This window comes from Halichoeres trimaculatus, unplaced genomic scaffold (genome assembly GCF_033239565.1).
Source record: "Halichoeres trimaculatus isolate MK-OKI-2021-1 unplaced genomic scaffold, fHalTri1.1 fHalTri1_scaffold_12, whole genome shotgun sequence".
NCBI classification, from domain to species: Eukaryota; Metazoa; Chordata; class Actinopteri; order Labriformes; family Labridae; genus Halichoeres; species Halichoeres trimaculatus.
In genome coordinates this window covers 34545353-34563642 of record NW_027437190.1, presented here as the reverse complement: position 1 = coordinate 34563642, position 18290 = coordinate 34545353, and the positions used below count along the sequence as shown (strand labels likewise).

General features: G+C 38.5%; 1 protein-coding gene and 1 non-coding gene across 2 annotated transcripts in view; one reads left to right on the top strand and one right to left on the bottom strand.

The window, feature by feature from the left end:
• Positions 1-17132, top strand: part of rhbg (Rh family B glycoprotein) — a 17496-nt gene extending 364 nt beyond the window's left edge. The window contains exons 1-10 of the mRNA XM_074682974.1: positions 1-244; positions 9028-9214; positions 9306-9456; positions 9544-9691; positions 9784-9950; positions 12677-12814; positions 12930-13063; positions 14449-14567; positions 14697-14770; positions 16789-17132. The exon at positions 1-244 is cut by the window's left edge and continues 364 nt beyond it. Of these exons, the coding sequence (XP_074539075.1) occupies positions 67-244; positions 9028-9214; positions 9306-9456; positions 9544-9691; positions 9784-9950; positions 12677-12814; positions 12930-13063; positions 14449-14567; positions 14697-14770; positions 16789-16866 (1374 nt within the window). The 5' untranslated portion in view covers positions 1-66 and the 3' untranslated portion in view covers positions 16867-17132. The remainder of the gene's footprint in view (positions 245-9027; positions 9215-9305; positions 9457-9543; positions 9692-9783; positions 9951-12676; positions 12815-12929; positions 13064-14448; positions 14568-14696; positions 14771-16788) is intronic.
• trnav-cac (transfer RNA valine (anticodon CAC)) lies at positions 7567-7638 on the bottom strand. Its single transcript has one exon. It is a non-coding gene; the product is annotated as a tRNA-Val (tRNA).
• Positions 17133-18290: the final 1158 nt, after the last annotated feature.

Below are 18290 nucleotides of genomic sequence, written 5' to 3'. Positions count from 1 at the left end.
TTTTTGTGCTGGAGCTTTAATCCCCTTTCACTTCTCCTCTCCTGCTCGCTCCATCGGGAAGAAAACATGACAGACGCTTCCACCAACCTGCGGCTGAAGCTGCCGGTCATCTGCTTCATCCTGGAGATCATCCTCATCATCCTCTTCGGTGCACTGGTAGAGTACGACCACGAGACGGACGCAAAGAAGTGGCACAACCAGACTCACTCTGACTATGAGAACGACTTCTACTACCGCTACCCAAGTGAGTCTCCTTCTTCTTCTTCCAGGGTCAAAGGTTAGAGGAAGGCTCCAGGGTCAGGATGCAGGGGCCAAGTCTGCCAAACACTCAGGATTTTCAAATATTTTAAGTGTTGCAGGAATTTAAATGCATGCATATCTCTAAACCATCATAGCGTTGTTTTACATTCAACTGATGGTTTAGTAGTGGAAAAACTACAATCCCCATGATGCCTTTCTCTCTGGACATCTTTTTAGGACATGCAAAAGACATTTCTATCAAGTGAAAAGTTGGTCATAATGATACTAGAAGTGTTTAATATAAAAATTTTAAAGCTATTTTTTTTTAACTCAAGCTTGGGAAACCTTGGAGTTTGTGTTTGAAAAAGTGCTTTTTCTAACACATTGTCTGTTTTCTGTGCAAAAGTTTGAGTAAACAGTATGCATGTGCTTAATTCAACGCTTGAAAAGTGAAAGCAAACACACCTGAAGTCACTGAACTTTGGACTTAATGCATGAGCAGAAACAAGGATGCACGGGGTTATTTATGAGCAGTTTGATCCCAGGGTGTTATCTTTAAATCAACAGGAACGTATGTGTGTAAATAGATAATTTAACGGTCTACAGCTGTCAGCATTTGATGAGGGAGTAATGAAGGTCTGAGCAAAATAAGCCCAAACAACTTGCCTTCAAAGTGCTTGAAAACTCATGAAATTTCGCAGAAAATTAAATCATGGTGAAAAATGTATGAATTCAGTGTTTTCATGCTGATACATGCTCCACAGCGCCCCCTGGGTGAGAAAAAAATGCAGCCCCTCCAGCTTCTTTGAGCTACAGGCCTGAATTTCATTTTGCATATTTATCATGCTAACACCTACAAAAAAGTCTCTTAGGACCAAACTGAATTCTAAACAGGAAGTTTGGAAATTGGACTTAAATGTCGGATTTTGACGATTTAAAGGGTACGCATTTAAAAGATCTACTCCCACATTTTTTTGTGGATCACATTCAAATTTATTGTGTGTACAGAAGACACATGGACAATTAAAATTGATGCGTGGATTTTTTGTAACTCAATGGGCGTGGCCACACGTGGCCGCCAAAGTTGACAGTTTTTACGCCAAATGAAAACCTTAGTAGCTCTCTTGTATGATATTGGATCAGGACCAATGTGCACACAAATGTTCAGTGTCTCAGCCCACGTGGTGTGAGGGCCTGCTTATCACTGGTTGTGGCTTTAATCATGATTCAAAAAATGAAATTTAAAACACTTGTTTTAAATATCACATTGTGTGAGAAAGCCGAGAAAAAGAACCCTTGATTAAGGTTGTTTGTTTTCGTCTACTCTTCCGTCTCAAACCCCTCATGCCCTCTCAGCATTTTTCACCCCTTGCGTCTCTGTCTCATTCAGTTTTGCAGAGTGCTTGGATTTCAGTCAAACTCTCGTGGGAAACATGTGAGCCGCCGCTCACTGTTTTTCCACTAATTGGAGTGCTCTCTTTATTTCTGAGAGAACTTTTTATGGAAATGTCTTCCAGGTCGCTGCTGTCACACAGAAGCTGATCCATTGATTGTTCATTTCCTGATTTATACGAATTGATGGTGAAGAAAAAAAAAGCTTTACTCTGTCCTCAAAGGCTGGAAGGTGATCAGAGGCTGCAAAATGCTCATTACGGCAAAATAAAAGAACAAGGGCTTCTGCTCTATGTTGCATATTCTACAAAATATCTTTACACAGTTAATTTAAATGTTGCAGTGTGATGAAAAACAGCATTTCGCTCCATAAATTTGTTTGAATTTGCAGAGTTTTGACATAACCTATGCAACGTTTAAAGAAAGTCATACCATATATAATCATACCCAGTGTTTCCACTCTGTTATAAACTGATATTTGATATGTTTAAGTTGAATTGAGCGGCATTTAGGAGCTCTGTGTGTTACACTTTGAGTCAAATTCCAGTGATTTCTCAAAAATCCACTTTAATGCCACTCCCGACCAGCTGGTGGCAGTAATATCATTTTTCAAAAGGCCTGCACTACCTGCAATTAACACTAGATGCAGAACAACAAACAAACAAAAAACAGTTTTGGAATAAGCACAAGTATTGGAAAGCAGCAAATGCTGGATTTTGAAATGCTGAGCCCTATCCTTAACTGTCTCAGTCCTGTTTGTAACTTTGGAACCCCTTATGACATCATCTGTATGGTTTCAATGGTGAAGAATGATCTTCATTAATTTCAATGGGCTAAAAATTTTTGGAAAGTGCTGTATATCTTAAAAAGTGCACGGGTTAGAAATGTGAAACGCATAGGCACAATTCTCCTGAACATGCTGAACATCTTTAAATTGAACAGTGAAAATCTGAGAAGATTTGTAGGAGAAGTAGCGAGCCAAAAAACGTACTCAAGAACAAGAAGCGTGAGCATTTCAACATGAAGAGATTTACAAGTTTGCAGACTTCAAAGCTGACCCTTCCCACTTTGTGCGGTGTGGTAAAAAGACGACCCTGCAGTTATTTTCCCCAGTGTGCATTAATTTCCTTCAGCAGTTAATGGAACTCTCTCCTTTCCTCTCCTCACGGCTCCACCTTAAACATCCCCTCCCACCAACACGAGGGCAGGTAGGCGCGTCTCGACAAGCCGGGAGCTGTCAGCCAGGTTTACGTGAGAGCCTCACTCTCACTCAGGTGTCCTGTGAGAGACCAGAGAGCGACTGGAATGTATGAATCTCTAGCACTGAACCCTGGTCTGCCCTGCAGGTGGCTGACTGTCGTAGTATCTCCCCCCACCTCCTTCTCCACCTCCTCTTTCCTGTCACTCACTGAAGTTCAGGAGAAAGTTTAACAAACACCTGAGGCAGGACTCACCTGCAGGCTTTTACACACTGACACAAACAAGAACACTTTGAATACTCTGCAGGTTTAGGCGTTTGCTCCACCCAAACATTTAATCTTGGACTGAGAAATTTTTTTGCAAGTGAAATTAAAAAAGTGTAAAACAAATGAGGAAAAACTACAGATACAGATAAGAATTAAAAATCTGAGGTTTTCGAAAGTGAAATATGTTTCTCATTAAGTTTCATAAACTTTTTTAAAAAAGAAGGATCCTGCAAAAGGAGAGATAGAGTCTGCAGACTGGGGAAAATGTTAAAATATTGTGCAGAATCTGAAAACAAAAAAATGAATGAAAAAAAATGAGTACATTTTGTTTAGCTTTTGGCAGAACAGCACAAAGCACCAATAACAAAAATTGATCGAGAAACATGAAATTCAGGTTTGCAACAAAGCCTAAAATACTCCCTCATTTACTGAAGGGAGTCTTTACAGAAATTTATTCATGAATAAATATCCACGCATTAGAAAAACCCTTGAAGATAACTTCAGTAAAAAGCAAAAACTAACTTTAGGTGTGTTCTTTTTTCCTTCTACTCCTCCAAATGTTTGCGTTTGTTGAGTGTAAACACCAAGAAAAATATTTGTGACCTACAAACTCTCCAAGCTTCATGTTTGATTGCTAGAGACTAAAAATTTACATTATTAGCAAAGTTAACAAAGTGGCTAAAGGTGTCTTTTGTAGGTATCATAGCAACTGTTGGACTCATCATGATGGAGTTTTCCATTTCTATCCGATTACCCAAGATTGGGTCACTGGGGAAACAGTCCAAGCAAGGTCACCCTAACATCCCTGTCCCCTGCAATGTTTCCCATTTCCTCCAGGGGGAGCTGTTTTTCAGACCACCTTCTACAGACTACATGTGAATGTAGTCTGTAGTAGGCACTACATACTACCTACTGCTTTTGCTTGTGGTATGAAGTATGACTGTTCTGTTGGGTCTGTTTTGTAGTATACTACTCTGGTTTCCCGTCTCGGAAGGTGGAGCTACAGATGATGTTTTTTTGCCTTTAATATAAATATACAAAACAAGCGATGGGCAGATCTCAGCATTTAGTTATTTTGTTAATCATATCAAACAGAATCATCATACTTGATTTCTAATCTTACACCAAAAGTTATATCATTGACTGAAAATAAATCTGGATTTTTATTTTTACAGCTGATGAAAAAACACTTCCATATAATCCACGTATGGTTAAAGGGTAATTAGTCTTTTATATGGACTTTAATGAATTTGTAGAAGTAAACACCTTTTACAACCAGAAGTGACAAGATTTACTTGTGTTTCTTTCTCATCACTTTATTACTATCTCACGGACCATATAACCTTAGTGTTGTTGTATTGTAGTTGTAATGTTAACTCATTCCACTAGATGGCGGTAATTCACCAAAACCTGCCACCTGCATTGACAAACAGCGTCAGAGCTATGCATTGTGGGAAACAGTATGCTAGGGAGATTTTCCTGGACCAGTAGGACATGGGATTCTTGGGATACTGCAGATTTTGCAAGTTTTCGTATACTGACTACTACAGACTAAATTTAGGCCAAAATAGTTGGCACTACTAATGTAGTAGGCGGTTTGGAAAAGAGCCCATGTGCCCAGTCCCGCCTTCCTCCCAGGGTCCAGAACATGAAAACCATCCAATCAGGGTGATTGGTTGACACCTTGCCACTAGGAGTGAGTAAGTTAGGATGGTTGTCTGTCTTTAGAGGGTAGAAATGACGACGTGGCGCCTTCTGATCCCAAAGAGAAAATGGATGGGTGATGCATTCCCTACAGCCCACAGATCTGGACTGGGATGAGGTCCTGGGAAACCTGGGTCATCTACCAAACAACCCAATGTTAGAGTTCCTATTTAAGCATCACTATGCTAGCTTGGCTGTATACGCTATGTGTTCATATCTAGCTGGTAAAAGTTAGGATAAGGGGTTAGGATTAGGGGTTAGGGATAGGACTAGGGTTAGAGTTAGGAATTTCAGAGTGAGAATTATTCCACACACAAATTTTCCAATCTAATCAAGGAAATGGTGCTTCCTCAAACTGTAACAACAGATTTTTGTAAAGTCACAAAGTTTAGATCTTGTTGGACTCTCTTCGATTACTCTTCAGGGAAACACTTGAAGCAGACAAGGCTCAATCTGCAGCCGATAACATCAAAGCTGAACTTGTCGCCTACATTTCAGTTTTATCGTTCGGATGCTTTGATACCAAACATCAAACTGTGTCTGCCTTGGCCTTCAATACCAGAGTCATTATCAGCCAGCTTTGAGATACACACAGGTGGACACAGGTGGGGGTATGCTTTGACCTCAGAGAGTAAAGGTCCATTAGGTTTAATGGCTCCAGATAATCTTTAACTCGACACCTTCACTGTCACGAGGAATAAATTCACCTTCCTGTTTCAGCGCTGTGTAAACCCTCATCCTGAACAGAGACAGAGACTCCTGGGTAAACAGGTTTCTCCTCTGCAGGTCATCTATAGGGCAGCATTCAGACAGACACACCTGAGCTGTTTTCTCTTCTTGTCTGAAGCAGGATCTCCAGCAGGTTGCAAATCTGTTGTGTGTCGGTGGTCCAGTAGTCGGTGTGGTGTGTGTTCTATACGTCCCTGTGAGATAAGGTCGGTATTTAAACTGATAACACGCTTCACAAGTCCCCGCCGTGTGCAAAGATCACCTGAAGGTGGAGGAGGCAGGATGATGAATGAGGGGACAGGGCACAGGTTTGGTTCCTGCAGCAGAAAAACAAATATGATGAGTTACTTTGTTTTTTTAACAGGGTGACAAAAAGCTACAACCACAGTTTTTAACTAACTGTGAGAAGTGAAACTCAACCACAAGCAACCTTATAGTGATCTTAGGCTCGCTACTCCTCCTACAAATTTTCATAAATTTTCACCATTCTAACTTTAAAATGTTCAGCATTTTGAGGAGAAATGTGTGTCTGCGTTTCACATTCCTAACCCTTGTACTTTTTGAAATTTTCAGCATTTACCAAAATTTTTTGGTCCATTGAAATGAATGGAGATGATCCGTCATCATGGTAACCACACAGCTGATGATGTCATAAAGGTGTTCTGAGGTTATAAATAGGACTGATCCATTTAGGGTTAGGGCTCAGCATTTTCTCAGCATGTTTAGCATCTTTAGGAGAAATGTGAATCTATGTTTCACATAGACACATCAAATTTTTGGAAATTTTTGGCTCGCTACTTCTTCTACAAATTTTCATCGATTTTCATTGTTCTAACTTTAAAATGTTTAGCTTTTTAAGGAAAAATGTGTGTCTGCGTTTCACATTTCTAACCCTTGTACTTTTTGAAATATTAAGCATTTACCAACATTTTTTGGTCCATTGAAATGAATGGAGATGATCTGTCATCATGGAAACCACACAGCTGATAGTGTTGTAAGTGGTTCTGAGGTTATAAATAGGACTGCTGTGTTTAGGGTTAGGGCTCAGCATTTCAACTTTCAAGCATTTTCTGCAAGGGCACCACCCGTATCCAGATCCATAGCTTACATTGAGCATGGATGGGTCTTGACTCTTTCCAGGGGACATATCAAACTAATGTTTTGGTCACTTACCTTTAAAGACTTTCAGTCCTTATTCTCAACAGATCCTGTTTGAGCCATTTAAATGTACAGATCTCTGAAATATGCGACGAAGACTCTGGTTTCCCCTGTGGGAATGAAACAGTTCAAAGGGAACAACCACGTCTGTTAATTCTGCCCGTTGTATAACCACGTGTGGTATGAAATCAAAGCGAGAACATGCTTCAGTGGATAACATTGACAGACTCTAATCCCATCCAGCACATCCTCTCATTGCTCTGCCTGTGTGGTGTCCTCCCTGGACGTCAGTTCGTGTATCTGGGCCAAAATGCCAACAGGGACACTGGCGACACCTCCACTGGGCCGTGCCAACTGACAGTCACCATGGAGACAGCAGCCACGGCACAGTGCAATATTGTGTGAGGCTGTTTGGGACAAATAAGGACAGTTGGAAAGCAGAGCTCTGAGTGTGTGAACCAGGACAGGTTGAGAGAGTTCATTACCCGCACATTTAGACTTCTTCTGTCAGAGCGGGGAGTCTGTCCAACAGCTGACCAGATTCATTAAGACAACATAAAGAGGATAATGTTTGAAAATGTTTTAAACCTTCTGAGAACTTTTCATTGATCATCCATTCAACAGATCTTATGTAAGTGTGGTTTTTCACACAAGAAAGCTGTTTAAAGTGACAAAGGCCTCATGGAGCTCTGTGATTGGCTGTTTCACTGAAAGATGGAGAATTGGGAAGTTGGGGTGCAGATTTGTGTATTCTACTTTCTGATATCGTTAACATGGATACAAAGTAAGAATACTGGATTTTCAAAACCTCCACCTACTCCAAGAACTTCTGAAGAGATCTACTTCCAGAAATTCTCAGTCAGATATCTAAGAATCATGGAGATGCCAGAGTTTGAACCCGGGGCCTCATGCATGTGAAGCATGGGCTCTACCACTGAGCTACATCCCCACATGCCCAGTGTTGGTAAAGTCTTGTTATAGTACAGTCAAACTCATTCCCGCTGGAAAAACTTATGGCTAAACCTGATATTATATGTCCCCTATAAAGAGTTGAGCGTCATCATCATAACAGCTTATATATATATATATATAAGCTATAAAAAACTGTCATTGTACGGAAAAAAGGAGCATGAAGTTTAATGGTATGTCTTGTTTAGCGCGAATTAATCTGAGAGCTGATTGTAAAAAAAAATCCATAAAGTATTCTGGAAACAAATGTGGTAGATGAATGTATTTATAAATAAATACACAAGACTGAAGAAAATTAATATCGTAAACGGACAAAAAGCTCCGCTTTTTTAGATAGAGGGGAAGATGAGATAAACAATTAGAGGAGGTGGGGAGCCGAACAAGTTTCTTTTGAGTAATCAATATTTTCTGCAAATCAATGAAAATATTGGGTTTGGATGTACAGTATTTTTTGTTTTTACCTGTGAAAATAGTAAAATTAGTATATATATATATATATATATATATATATATATATATATATATATATATATATAAATATATATATATATATATTTATATAAATGATAACTTTTTGAAAAATAAAAAATAATATATATATATATATATATATATATATATATATATATATATATATATATATATATATATATATATACATATATATATATATATATATATATATATATATATATGTATATACATATATATATATATATATATATATATATATATATATATATATATATATATATATATATATATATATATATATATATATGTCCCTATTCCAGGATTAGCTCCACTAATAAGCAAATCAAAATTCTTGTTAGTCAGAATCAAGGTTGTATCACCGGCAATAAGTATCGGTAGCACGGTGGAAGACACAGAAGCTAAATCATTTATGGTCATAAGGAACAATAATGGGCCAAGTATGGAGCTCTGAGGGACACCATATGTCAATTAAGCTCTGGAGGATACTTAACCATTAAGATAAACAAATTGTTCAGCATTCAAAACACAATATATGGAAATGTTTTTTAAAAGGAAATCAGAACATTGTCTTGGAAATAAAAAGTCACATTAGTGGTCCAAGAACTAAGCCTTGAGGGACCCCACACTGAATGTTGATTACAGGATCTGGTTTAAAGCTTAGACAACTACAAAGACAGGTTTTATCAAAGTTTAAGAGTCTAGAGTTTTTCTGCCACGTGAAGCTCAGAAACACACGTACACCTCAGGGAGCTTTTGTAAAATCCGTCCATCAGGTTTTTCTGTGAACCCTCAGCCACACAAACAAACCTGGAGCGCTGATCCCTCAGGGCTCCTGATTTCCATATCCTCATGCTTCGTTCTCTACACCCTGCAGGTTTCCAGGACGTGCACGTGATGATCTTCATCGGCTTTGGCTTTCTCATGACGTTCCTGCAGAAGTACGGCTTCAGCAGCGTGGGCTTTAACTTCCTGATCGCTGCCTTCGCGCTGCAGTGGGCGACGCTCATGCAGGGCTTCTTCCATGGTATGCATCATGGGAAGATCCACATCGGCGTGGAGAGGTATGTTGAAAGACGTACTCAATGCACTCACACAGTTTCATTCTGGGATTGCAGAAACTGCTTTAGTAACAAGCCCTCCTTCTTTTCTCAGTATGATCAATGCTGACTTCTGCACCGGCTCCGTGCTCATCTCATTCGGCGCAGTTCTGGGTAAAACCAGCCCGGTCCAGCTGCTGATCATGGCGATGTTTGAGGTCACGCTGTTCGCTGTCAATGAGTTCATCCTGCTGACACTTCTAGGGGTGAGTTGCCCACACAAGGACAAGCGGATGTTTGTGGGAACTATTTCAAGTCATCAGTAGACGCTCAAACCTTCAACTATGTTTCAGGTAAAAGACGCCGGAGGCTCCATGACCATCCACACATTTGGAGCCTACTTTGGTCTCATGGTGACCCGAGTCCTGTTCCGACCCAACCTGGACAAAAGCAAAAGCAGGAACTGCTCCGTCTACCATTCGGACTTGTTCGCCATGATCGGTAAGTTTGCTTCCGGGACTCCTCGTCTTTAACTTCCCCTCAATCATTTATTTCAGCTAATTCAGTGTTCTTCTCACTGTTTCACCTCTCAGGTACCATCTACCTGTGGATGTTCTGGCCCAGCTTCAACTCCGCCATCACTGCTCATGGAGACGACCAGCACCGCACAGCCATGAACACCTACTACTCCCTGGCAGCTTGCACTCTGGCAACCTACGGCATGTCCTCCCTCACGGCACACGACGGCAAACTGGACATGGTGAGGATGCTCAGTTTGATAAATACTCCTTCAAGGAAATGGGGGACAGGTTTCTGCGTCCTGGGTTCAGGCTGTCAGGTGATTCCTAGGGAGAAACGCAAAGACAGCGAAGGCTCTACCTCCCATACTACTTTTTGAGACAAGCAGGTCTTCATTTTTTGGGGGGTTTGTTTGCATATTTCTGCCACCACAGATGAAACAAACCTGGTTTAAACATGTTTCTTTTGCAAGCTCGTCCAACTTTGTCTCAATGTGTGAAAGCGCCGGGGCTTGGGATTGGTCGGCTCTTGTTTTGACACAGTCGCAAAGAAAGAATCCAAAGCAAGAAAGACGTTTCATTATCAAGATCACTCTTATCTTTAACAATCAAAGCTCATGACTGAGTTACTCGAAAGACCAGAGTCACCTGAAGATAAACAACCTCCCTGAAAAGACTGTGTCACATGGAGCCTCATGTGATCTCAGCTCGCGTCTGTCATGCTTACCTGTCACAGCAACGTCGTACATTCCTGTGGTGATAGCGATCAAACACAGAGTGAATCGTTTCCAGAGCAGAAGACATACCATGAAGCCTGTTGATAGTAAAGAAGAGATTATCAGCTGATAGAGTCCACGTGTCGCAGTGCGCTTCATCAGTTTGACGCCATGTCTGCGTAAAGTGTGAAACAAACAGTCACACACTCATTGTTTGGAAGATCTAAACTATTACTTTTTATGTGGTTGTTATGCAGTATTTTTCAGATAGATTCAGTCGACCCTTCGCTTTATTTTGCAGAAAAAACAACAACATCGAACTTTTAAGTGCAAGCTACGATAGAAGCTAATGTGCTGCTTCTGTATACCTGAAATCTAAGCTCACCGTTTCACCAACTTGCTTCTATTAATCAAAACTATTAAGGTGACATCGACCACCTAGCTCCTCCTTTTCACTGTGTCTGATTTGATCAGGGTCGTATGTGTCCTCAATGACACTCACTCCATTTGGTCTTTGATGCTGCTCTCCCTGCCTTGGCTTTTCATGAAATAGGAGCAAAGGGTGTTCTCCCCAGCTCAGACTTTGGCATTTCATATATGTATGAGGAAAGGCAGGGAGCACCAATTCAGACCCAGTGAAGTTCTTATCCAGTGTGAACGACCATAAAACATCTGGTTCCTGTAGGAATGGGTACCAAATTAGGTACTTTTGTAGGTACCAACCAAATTCTGTCAGAAGTACCGGGTACTGAGTCACGTAAAATCAAAAGATACCATGTTTAGGTACCTAAATGCATCCTTGTGACTGTGAGGGAGTGGAAGAGTAGGCGATTTTCCATGCTGGACATGAACACAGCATTGCGAGGTTATACACTGAAGAATAAATATGTTGAATTGAAAAATTTGTATATTTCATTATAACAAAAAAATAATATTTTTTAGCACATACAGTATACACAAAAAAGTACAGAAAATCGGTACTGATTGCCAGGTACCGGGCATTGGTACTGTATTGGTACAGATGTGAAAGGTACCAGTCCCTAGGTTCCTGTAGTAATAGCTGACCAAGTCAAAAACTAAATTAAGAGACTACACTTTGTTAATTTGGTAAAGTGTGAAAGAAAATGTGTCATTATATTCTCCCAAGACCCGAAAGAAAAAAAATGTCAAATTTCTGGTTTTCCTGCTTACGTAATTGTCTTATTTGAAAGTTGCATGCTGCGATAATTTCTTTATACATTTTTTATTATTTTATTTAATCAAGTGTCCTTTGCAGGGGACATTGGGACTTCCTTGTATTGAAAAAAGTATTTCTTTGGTCATCTTTCTACAGTTTTAAAGGGGGTAACAGCATTTTTTTTTTGTTAGAACAAAACATAAATCATTTAATACCTAAACGTTAGCTTGTAACAGTTATAGCTTGTTTTCCCTCCCTTTTAAAGGTGTAAAAATGTCATTAAATCTGGAAAAACACTGAAAAAGTTAAAACTAAACTTTGAATAAGCTACGTATATATGTATGTACATATGTGTGTGTGTATTTATGTGCGTATTGGTGTGTTAATGTATGTGTTTATCAATGGGTTCTTGAAGCTCAATTTGTCAGTATGTCAGTCCTCCGTCACCTGAAGTTCCCTGCTTTTAAAATGAAACATGAAAATACAAATATAGCGATTCCCAATGTCCACCGTGGAGGCCACTGGGAAAATTCGTAAGTAAGTAATTAAGTAATTTTAAAAAAAGTTTGACATCAAAACTTTTAGAAATTCAGCTTAAAAACTGGTGTTTTAAGAAACATTCAATATTCACCTTTAAAAGCAGAATTTGCATAAATCTGATAACTTTCTTTCCTTATGCTCATAAAACACAGGGGTCGGTTTAAAAAAAAAAGATCTTTTGTTTCATTGGATAAACTCCAACCAATCAGATATCACTGGAAAGCACAGGATGTCTTCTAAAGAGCACAGTGGGTTTGATCCTTGCTGACTATTTTGTTTTTTAAATAAAGCTCTAAAAGTGATGCATTGTTGGGTCTCAGGAGGATACGTTTCAGTTATAAACATGCCTGTTTCTTATTTGTTGGACTACTTGTAAAAAAAGAAAGTGTTTTAGAAAGCCTTTTTTAGAACCTCCCTGTATTTTTGTTTCCATTAAATATTGTATTTGTCACTTGTTGGAAGATATTTTGATGATAATCTACAGTCAACACTGAGGAAAAAGTATGATAAATAATAAATGTGTTCTCCTCTCCAGGTTCACATCCAGAACGCCGCTCTGGCCGGAGGAGTCGCTGCAGGAACAGCCGGTGAAATGATGCTGACTCCTTTCGGCTCCATGATTGTTGGGTTTCTGGCGGGTGTCATCTCCGTGCTGGGCTTTAAGTACCTCTCTGTAAGTGCGACGCCATGACTGACGAGAGTTTTCACGATATTTTTGATCCAAACGAATCTGGATCCATTTTCATCTCTAACGATCAGGTTCCTCTGTCTCCTTTTCCTTCTTTCAGCCTGTGCTGGAATCCAAACTGAAGATCCAAGACACCTGTGGGGTCCACAACCTGCACGGCATGCCAGGCGTCCTCGGTGCAATCGTGGGAGCCGTGACTGCTTCTGTGGCGACCATGGACGTTTACGGAGAGGGGTGAGTGTTTTTGATCTAATCCTTCCTGCAAGTCAGACCAAGTATCCCTGAAGGAGTATCAGAAGAGACACAGCGTTATGATTCCACTTATTTAACTCATACCGTGAAGTGTACTCTTATGAATGCCCAACAGGGGGCGAGCTCACTGGATTGAAAAGACATCTTGTTGAGCAGATACTCAGGACAAAATGAGCCAATCTCAGTGAAGATTTCTTTCCTCAGTAAAGAGTGTAAGGCAGGGGTCTGCAACCTTTACTTTCATAAGAGCCATTCTGCCTCAGCTTTCCTGGATTAAAGTCATTTGGGAGCCACAAAATCTACTTTATCTTAACATTAAAGACAGAAAAGTGTAATAAATTCTAAATGTAAAGAAAAAACCTAGTGATAAATTATCCAAAAAGATGTTTTTCAACTTAAGATATAATGTGATTTTTTTTTTTTTTATTAAATTTGCAAATATTTTTTAAAAATGAAAAAAAATGTCATAGCATTAATTTCGTAAAATTGCCAAAGTTGTTACATTTAAATTGGTTGCAATTTAAAAAAATAAATAAAATACAAAAATTTTCAAAAATAAAAAATAGAAATTTGCAATAATTCAAAAGATTTTGAGATTTAAAAAAGCACAAAAAAATAATTTCAAAAATCTGCCAAGTTCTTAAAAAATGTAAAAAATTTCAAAAATTTATAGATTTTTTAAAAAAACTAGAATTAAGAAAATTTGCAAAAATATGAGGAAATAAAAACAAAGGAAATTTGCAAACATTTTGAAAACTTTTTCCAAACTTGAAAAAATATCAGAAAATTAAATTTAAAAAAATTCAAAAATCTTTGAAAAATTGAAAGCTTTATCGCAAAAGGTGATGCATATTTAGTCAAACAAAATATCAACACATAATTTTATTTAGTGTCAGTGTCTTTAGCCATTAATACCCTCTGTAAGAAAAATATATTTTTTAATTCCAGTAATATTTTTTTAAAGCTACAAGGAGCCACTGCAAAGGAGTCAAAGAGCCACATGAGGCCTCAGAGCCACAGGTTGAAGACCCTTGGTTTAAGGACTTTAATAGCTTAGAGTCTTCTTTAATGAAACATGATTAAATTACGGTTTCATTTCTGTGACACAGAGACGGCTCAGCCAGCTTCACGTCAGTTTACAGCTTGTGAGGAGTCAAAGGTCACACATGAGGAGTCTAACACGCTTAAACTTGACTGTTTTCTGAGGGCAGTGGTTGATCCTGAACGTCAGCATTTTTCAGTTCGTTTGAGATGATCTCAGATAACGTCGCTCATGGAGCACAAAGAGATGTCCGATCGATTCAAGCTCCTCCTCCAGAGAAAGTCACGTCTAATCTGTGGTTGTTTCTCCTCCGTGTGTGTCTCAGGATGGCTGATGTGTTCCCTGACATCGTTAAAGGACGGTCGGCGTCCACTCAGGCTGGCTTCCAGGCACTCGGCCTCGCCGTCACCCTGGGCATCGCTCTGCTGGGAGGAGCCATCGTCGGTAGGTTCCTCTAACACCCCCCTCCTTCGCTCTTTGAAAACTCTGATTAAAAACTGATTAAAAGTCACTGACTGGATTAAAATCAGAGAGTCTGGATGATAACTGACGTGGCGTCTCCTCTGTCTCCAGGTTTCATCCTCAAGCTGCCAATCTACGGCGCTCCTCCTGACACCATCTGCTTTGAGGACAGCATCTACTGGGAGGTGAGTCCCACAGAGCGAGCTTCACTCTTTATTCACGGATTTATTTCCTCTGAGTCATAATCATCACAATAAAACATCTCCTGTTATGGAAGTGAAGTATTCCACACTGTCGCCACAAGATGGCGCCACCGCTCCAACAGTCTCACTCTGGAGCCTTTGCTCCATCAGCTGAGGCAGTAGCTCAATCCAACCACCAGGTGGAGCAAAAGGACCACCTCGTGATTCTCTCATGATCCAGGTGGACTACCAGGAGCAGGATGATGTCAGACCTTTCTACTCTGGGCTGACGTCATCTCTAATTACCCACAATGCATCGTGTCCGTGGCTCATCAGGCCTTTGTTTCATGTTGTTCAGAGCACACATCAATAATGTCAGAGTGACAAACACATTTTGGCTTTTGCTCCATCCTGTTAGTTTAAAGAGGTGTTTCTCTGCTGACTGTTCCCGTAGAGGAGAGAAATTTAAAACACTGTAATTCATATTTACATTAAGATCCTTATTTTTTATATTTAAAATAAAGGTAGAATTAAAACATCTTTCTAAAAACACTCAGAAAATATTTTTATAACACATATTTTTGTGTTGTTTTTTTTCATTTATTGTCCTGCATAAATTCCCTCCATCATCCTTAACAAGAGTTTCATCTTCAACATTTTAATCATATTTCCAACAAACATCCAAAAGGCTCAACTTTATGATGAGAAACATGCAAATAAAATAAATCAAATTAACTTGAGAAGCATCAGCTGATTCATGTTTTTTAAAAGTGGCTTTGATCATATTAACGTTAAAATGCTCGGCATTTTTGCCCAGCTACTCCTCCTACAAATAAGCGCAAATTTGCACCGATCAAATCATGAAATGTTCGTCATGTTGAGGAGAAATGTTTGTATAAGTTCCACTTTTATAATCATTCTACTTTTTAAAATATTTAGATTTTTCCAAACATTTTTGGCCCATTTTAATGAATGGAATGATGATTTCAAAGATTTATCATAAATGTGAAAAAATTCAACAAAGACTGAGTCTTAAAAATTGAAAAACATATATTTACAGCATTGAACAGATAACACCTGTGGTGCCATTAATGATAAATTGTTTTAAATTTTTTAATTTATGACTTTAACCAAAACCAAAAGCAGCCAGATCTAACCCTGCAGAAAAGATTTTTCATTTAATTATAGATTTATTTAAATAAATACAAATTTAATTAAACAATTTATAAAAAAAAAATGGAAAAGATAAAATTAAATAATGACTTAAGCATTATTTTGCAGTGGCAGTAGTTTTTTATTTTTAGTTTTATTTATTTTTATTTTTTTATTTTGAAGGAGCATGAAAAACATGAAAAAGAAACTGTTTCAGGAAGTGAATGTGCTGAGGGTTCAGCAGCAGCCTCCTTAAATTAAACACTACTGACAGAACACAGCTCATTAATTTTAGTTTTGTTTATTTATTTATTTTTCTCTTAAAATAATATTTATTTTTTATTATTCTCAATATTTAAACAGTTCATGACATTTTGTGTAAAGTTGAAATGTTTGGGGTATCGTCTCGTCTCTTTCTGCAAACATTTCTGAACAGTTTAACTCAGGACATCAACATTAATTTTCCACTGTCACTGCAGAAAAATGTGAGATTTTAATTAAAGAGTCCGTTGTAATTTAAATGTCTTTAAAATCAATATCTGATGCATTTATTAAGTACGTCTTTATCATCCTTCGCATTGGAATTAGGCGCAAAAATGAGCAGTTTTGCAGGGTTAGTTGGACTTTATCATACACACCAACTTCCGTCACATTACATAAGAAATAACCCAAAAGAAATTATTATTATAATTATTATTTGGACAAGAAAATGCTGTAAATCAAAGAAACAGGTGACTTTAGAAATGGAGAATTTTTTGTTATTTTATTTTATTTTTTTGGCCTCTGTGAATCAGATTTGTCTAAAATCCTGGACCAGGACCCTAAAGATTCAGGGACTAACTGCAGCCTCTCTCCTTTCTGTGTCTCAGGTTCCTGGAGAGGAGGAGAGCCATGAAGGCCAGCTGACTGATGTGGTACCAGCCGAGAATCAGAAACTGAATGCTTAGACACACACACACTCACACACTCTCTCACACACACTCTCTGAGGTGTTGACATCCTAGCACTTGAGTATTTCCCCCTTTAGGTTGTAAAATATTTGATGTCTCCCCTCTTGAAGCTTGTGTGAGCGGCCAAACGTCTGTTTAACCTGAGAAACCTCCTTTTCATTCTCCAGCCCCTCCTTGTGTTACCTGTTGTTTGTAGCTCTGACCAGCAGAGGGCGATGTAGAGCTGTGCCACTGAGCTGTAGGCCGTGAAAAGGCTGCAGCAGTGTCGAATTGATGAAAGATGACGTCCAATCATCCAGTAAACCAGGTCAAACCAAAGACAAACAGACTCCTTCAGAGCCACGAATCCAGAACATTTTAAAACAAGTTACATTTTGATAAAGTTTATTTTTAGTCTTTGTTCAAAATAAGGGAATTATCAAGCAGGGGTGTTTGCATGTAGTATCACCTCATATTTTTACGGTTTGGGATTTTCTGTGATTTTATTTTTACTCTTTGTGATTAGTTAGAATAGAAACATGCATTTAAAGTGATTGTATGTACGGTGGCCCTTTTTTTTTTTAAAACAGGCCTGAATCAGTTTTTTTAAATGTTGAAACACAAAATGTTTTTAGTGTTTGGAAAAATAAACTGTTCAATTTTGTTGTGTCTCAGTTACTTTGCAGAATAAACTGTGTACGTTGTTTAATTGTGAGTCAAATTGATTGATTTAGTTTTTTTTTTTTTAAGATACTGGCGCTCCACGGCTGGCTGTTGAAAAAGATGAAGCTTGTCATGATGAAGGCCCTCTCCTCAGACTTCTTTTACTGATGCTATAAAAATTGAACTTTCAAGAATCAAAATGTCCTAAAACACAAAACAGCAAATTATCTTGTTGAACTTGCAAAAAAAAAATACCAAGTTGAAAACACTGATGTTCCAAATACTGCAGTTCCTTGTGCGTCCACTAGAGGGTGGGTTCAAAGGTGAGTCATCTCTCATAGAGCCTCATTTTAAATATCCAGACTTTACAGCAATCAATTTAACATTTTATGTGTTTAAGAAAAGAAAAAAAAGTGAATGTTTTTTTATTTACTCACCTGTTTGTTGTACAACCGCTTTAATTCAGCTCCAATAAGGGACGTGGCCTCTTTGAGTGACAGGTTGAGGCTTCTAGGTGTTTGTACTCTAGTTTTCCAGTAAGTTGATTCTTGTTTTCTACTATCTCGCAATGTTTACGATTTTACATAACAGACGCTTTTGTCTAAAGTAACATGTAACACATTTAATTGATAAGTCGGAGATTCAAAACTTGAAAGACTTACACTTTAAAGCATCAAAACGTCCTCAAAAAAACAAAAACAAATAATCATTGAAAACTTTAAAGAAATATTAAAAGAAATTATACCAAGTAGTTGGAAACACAGATATTCCAAATACCG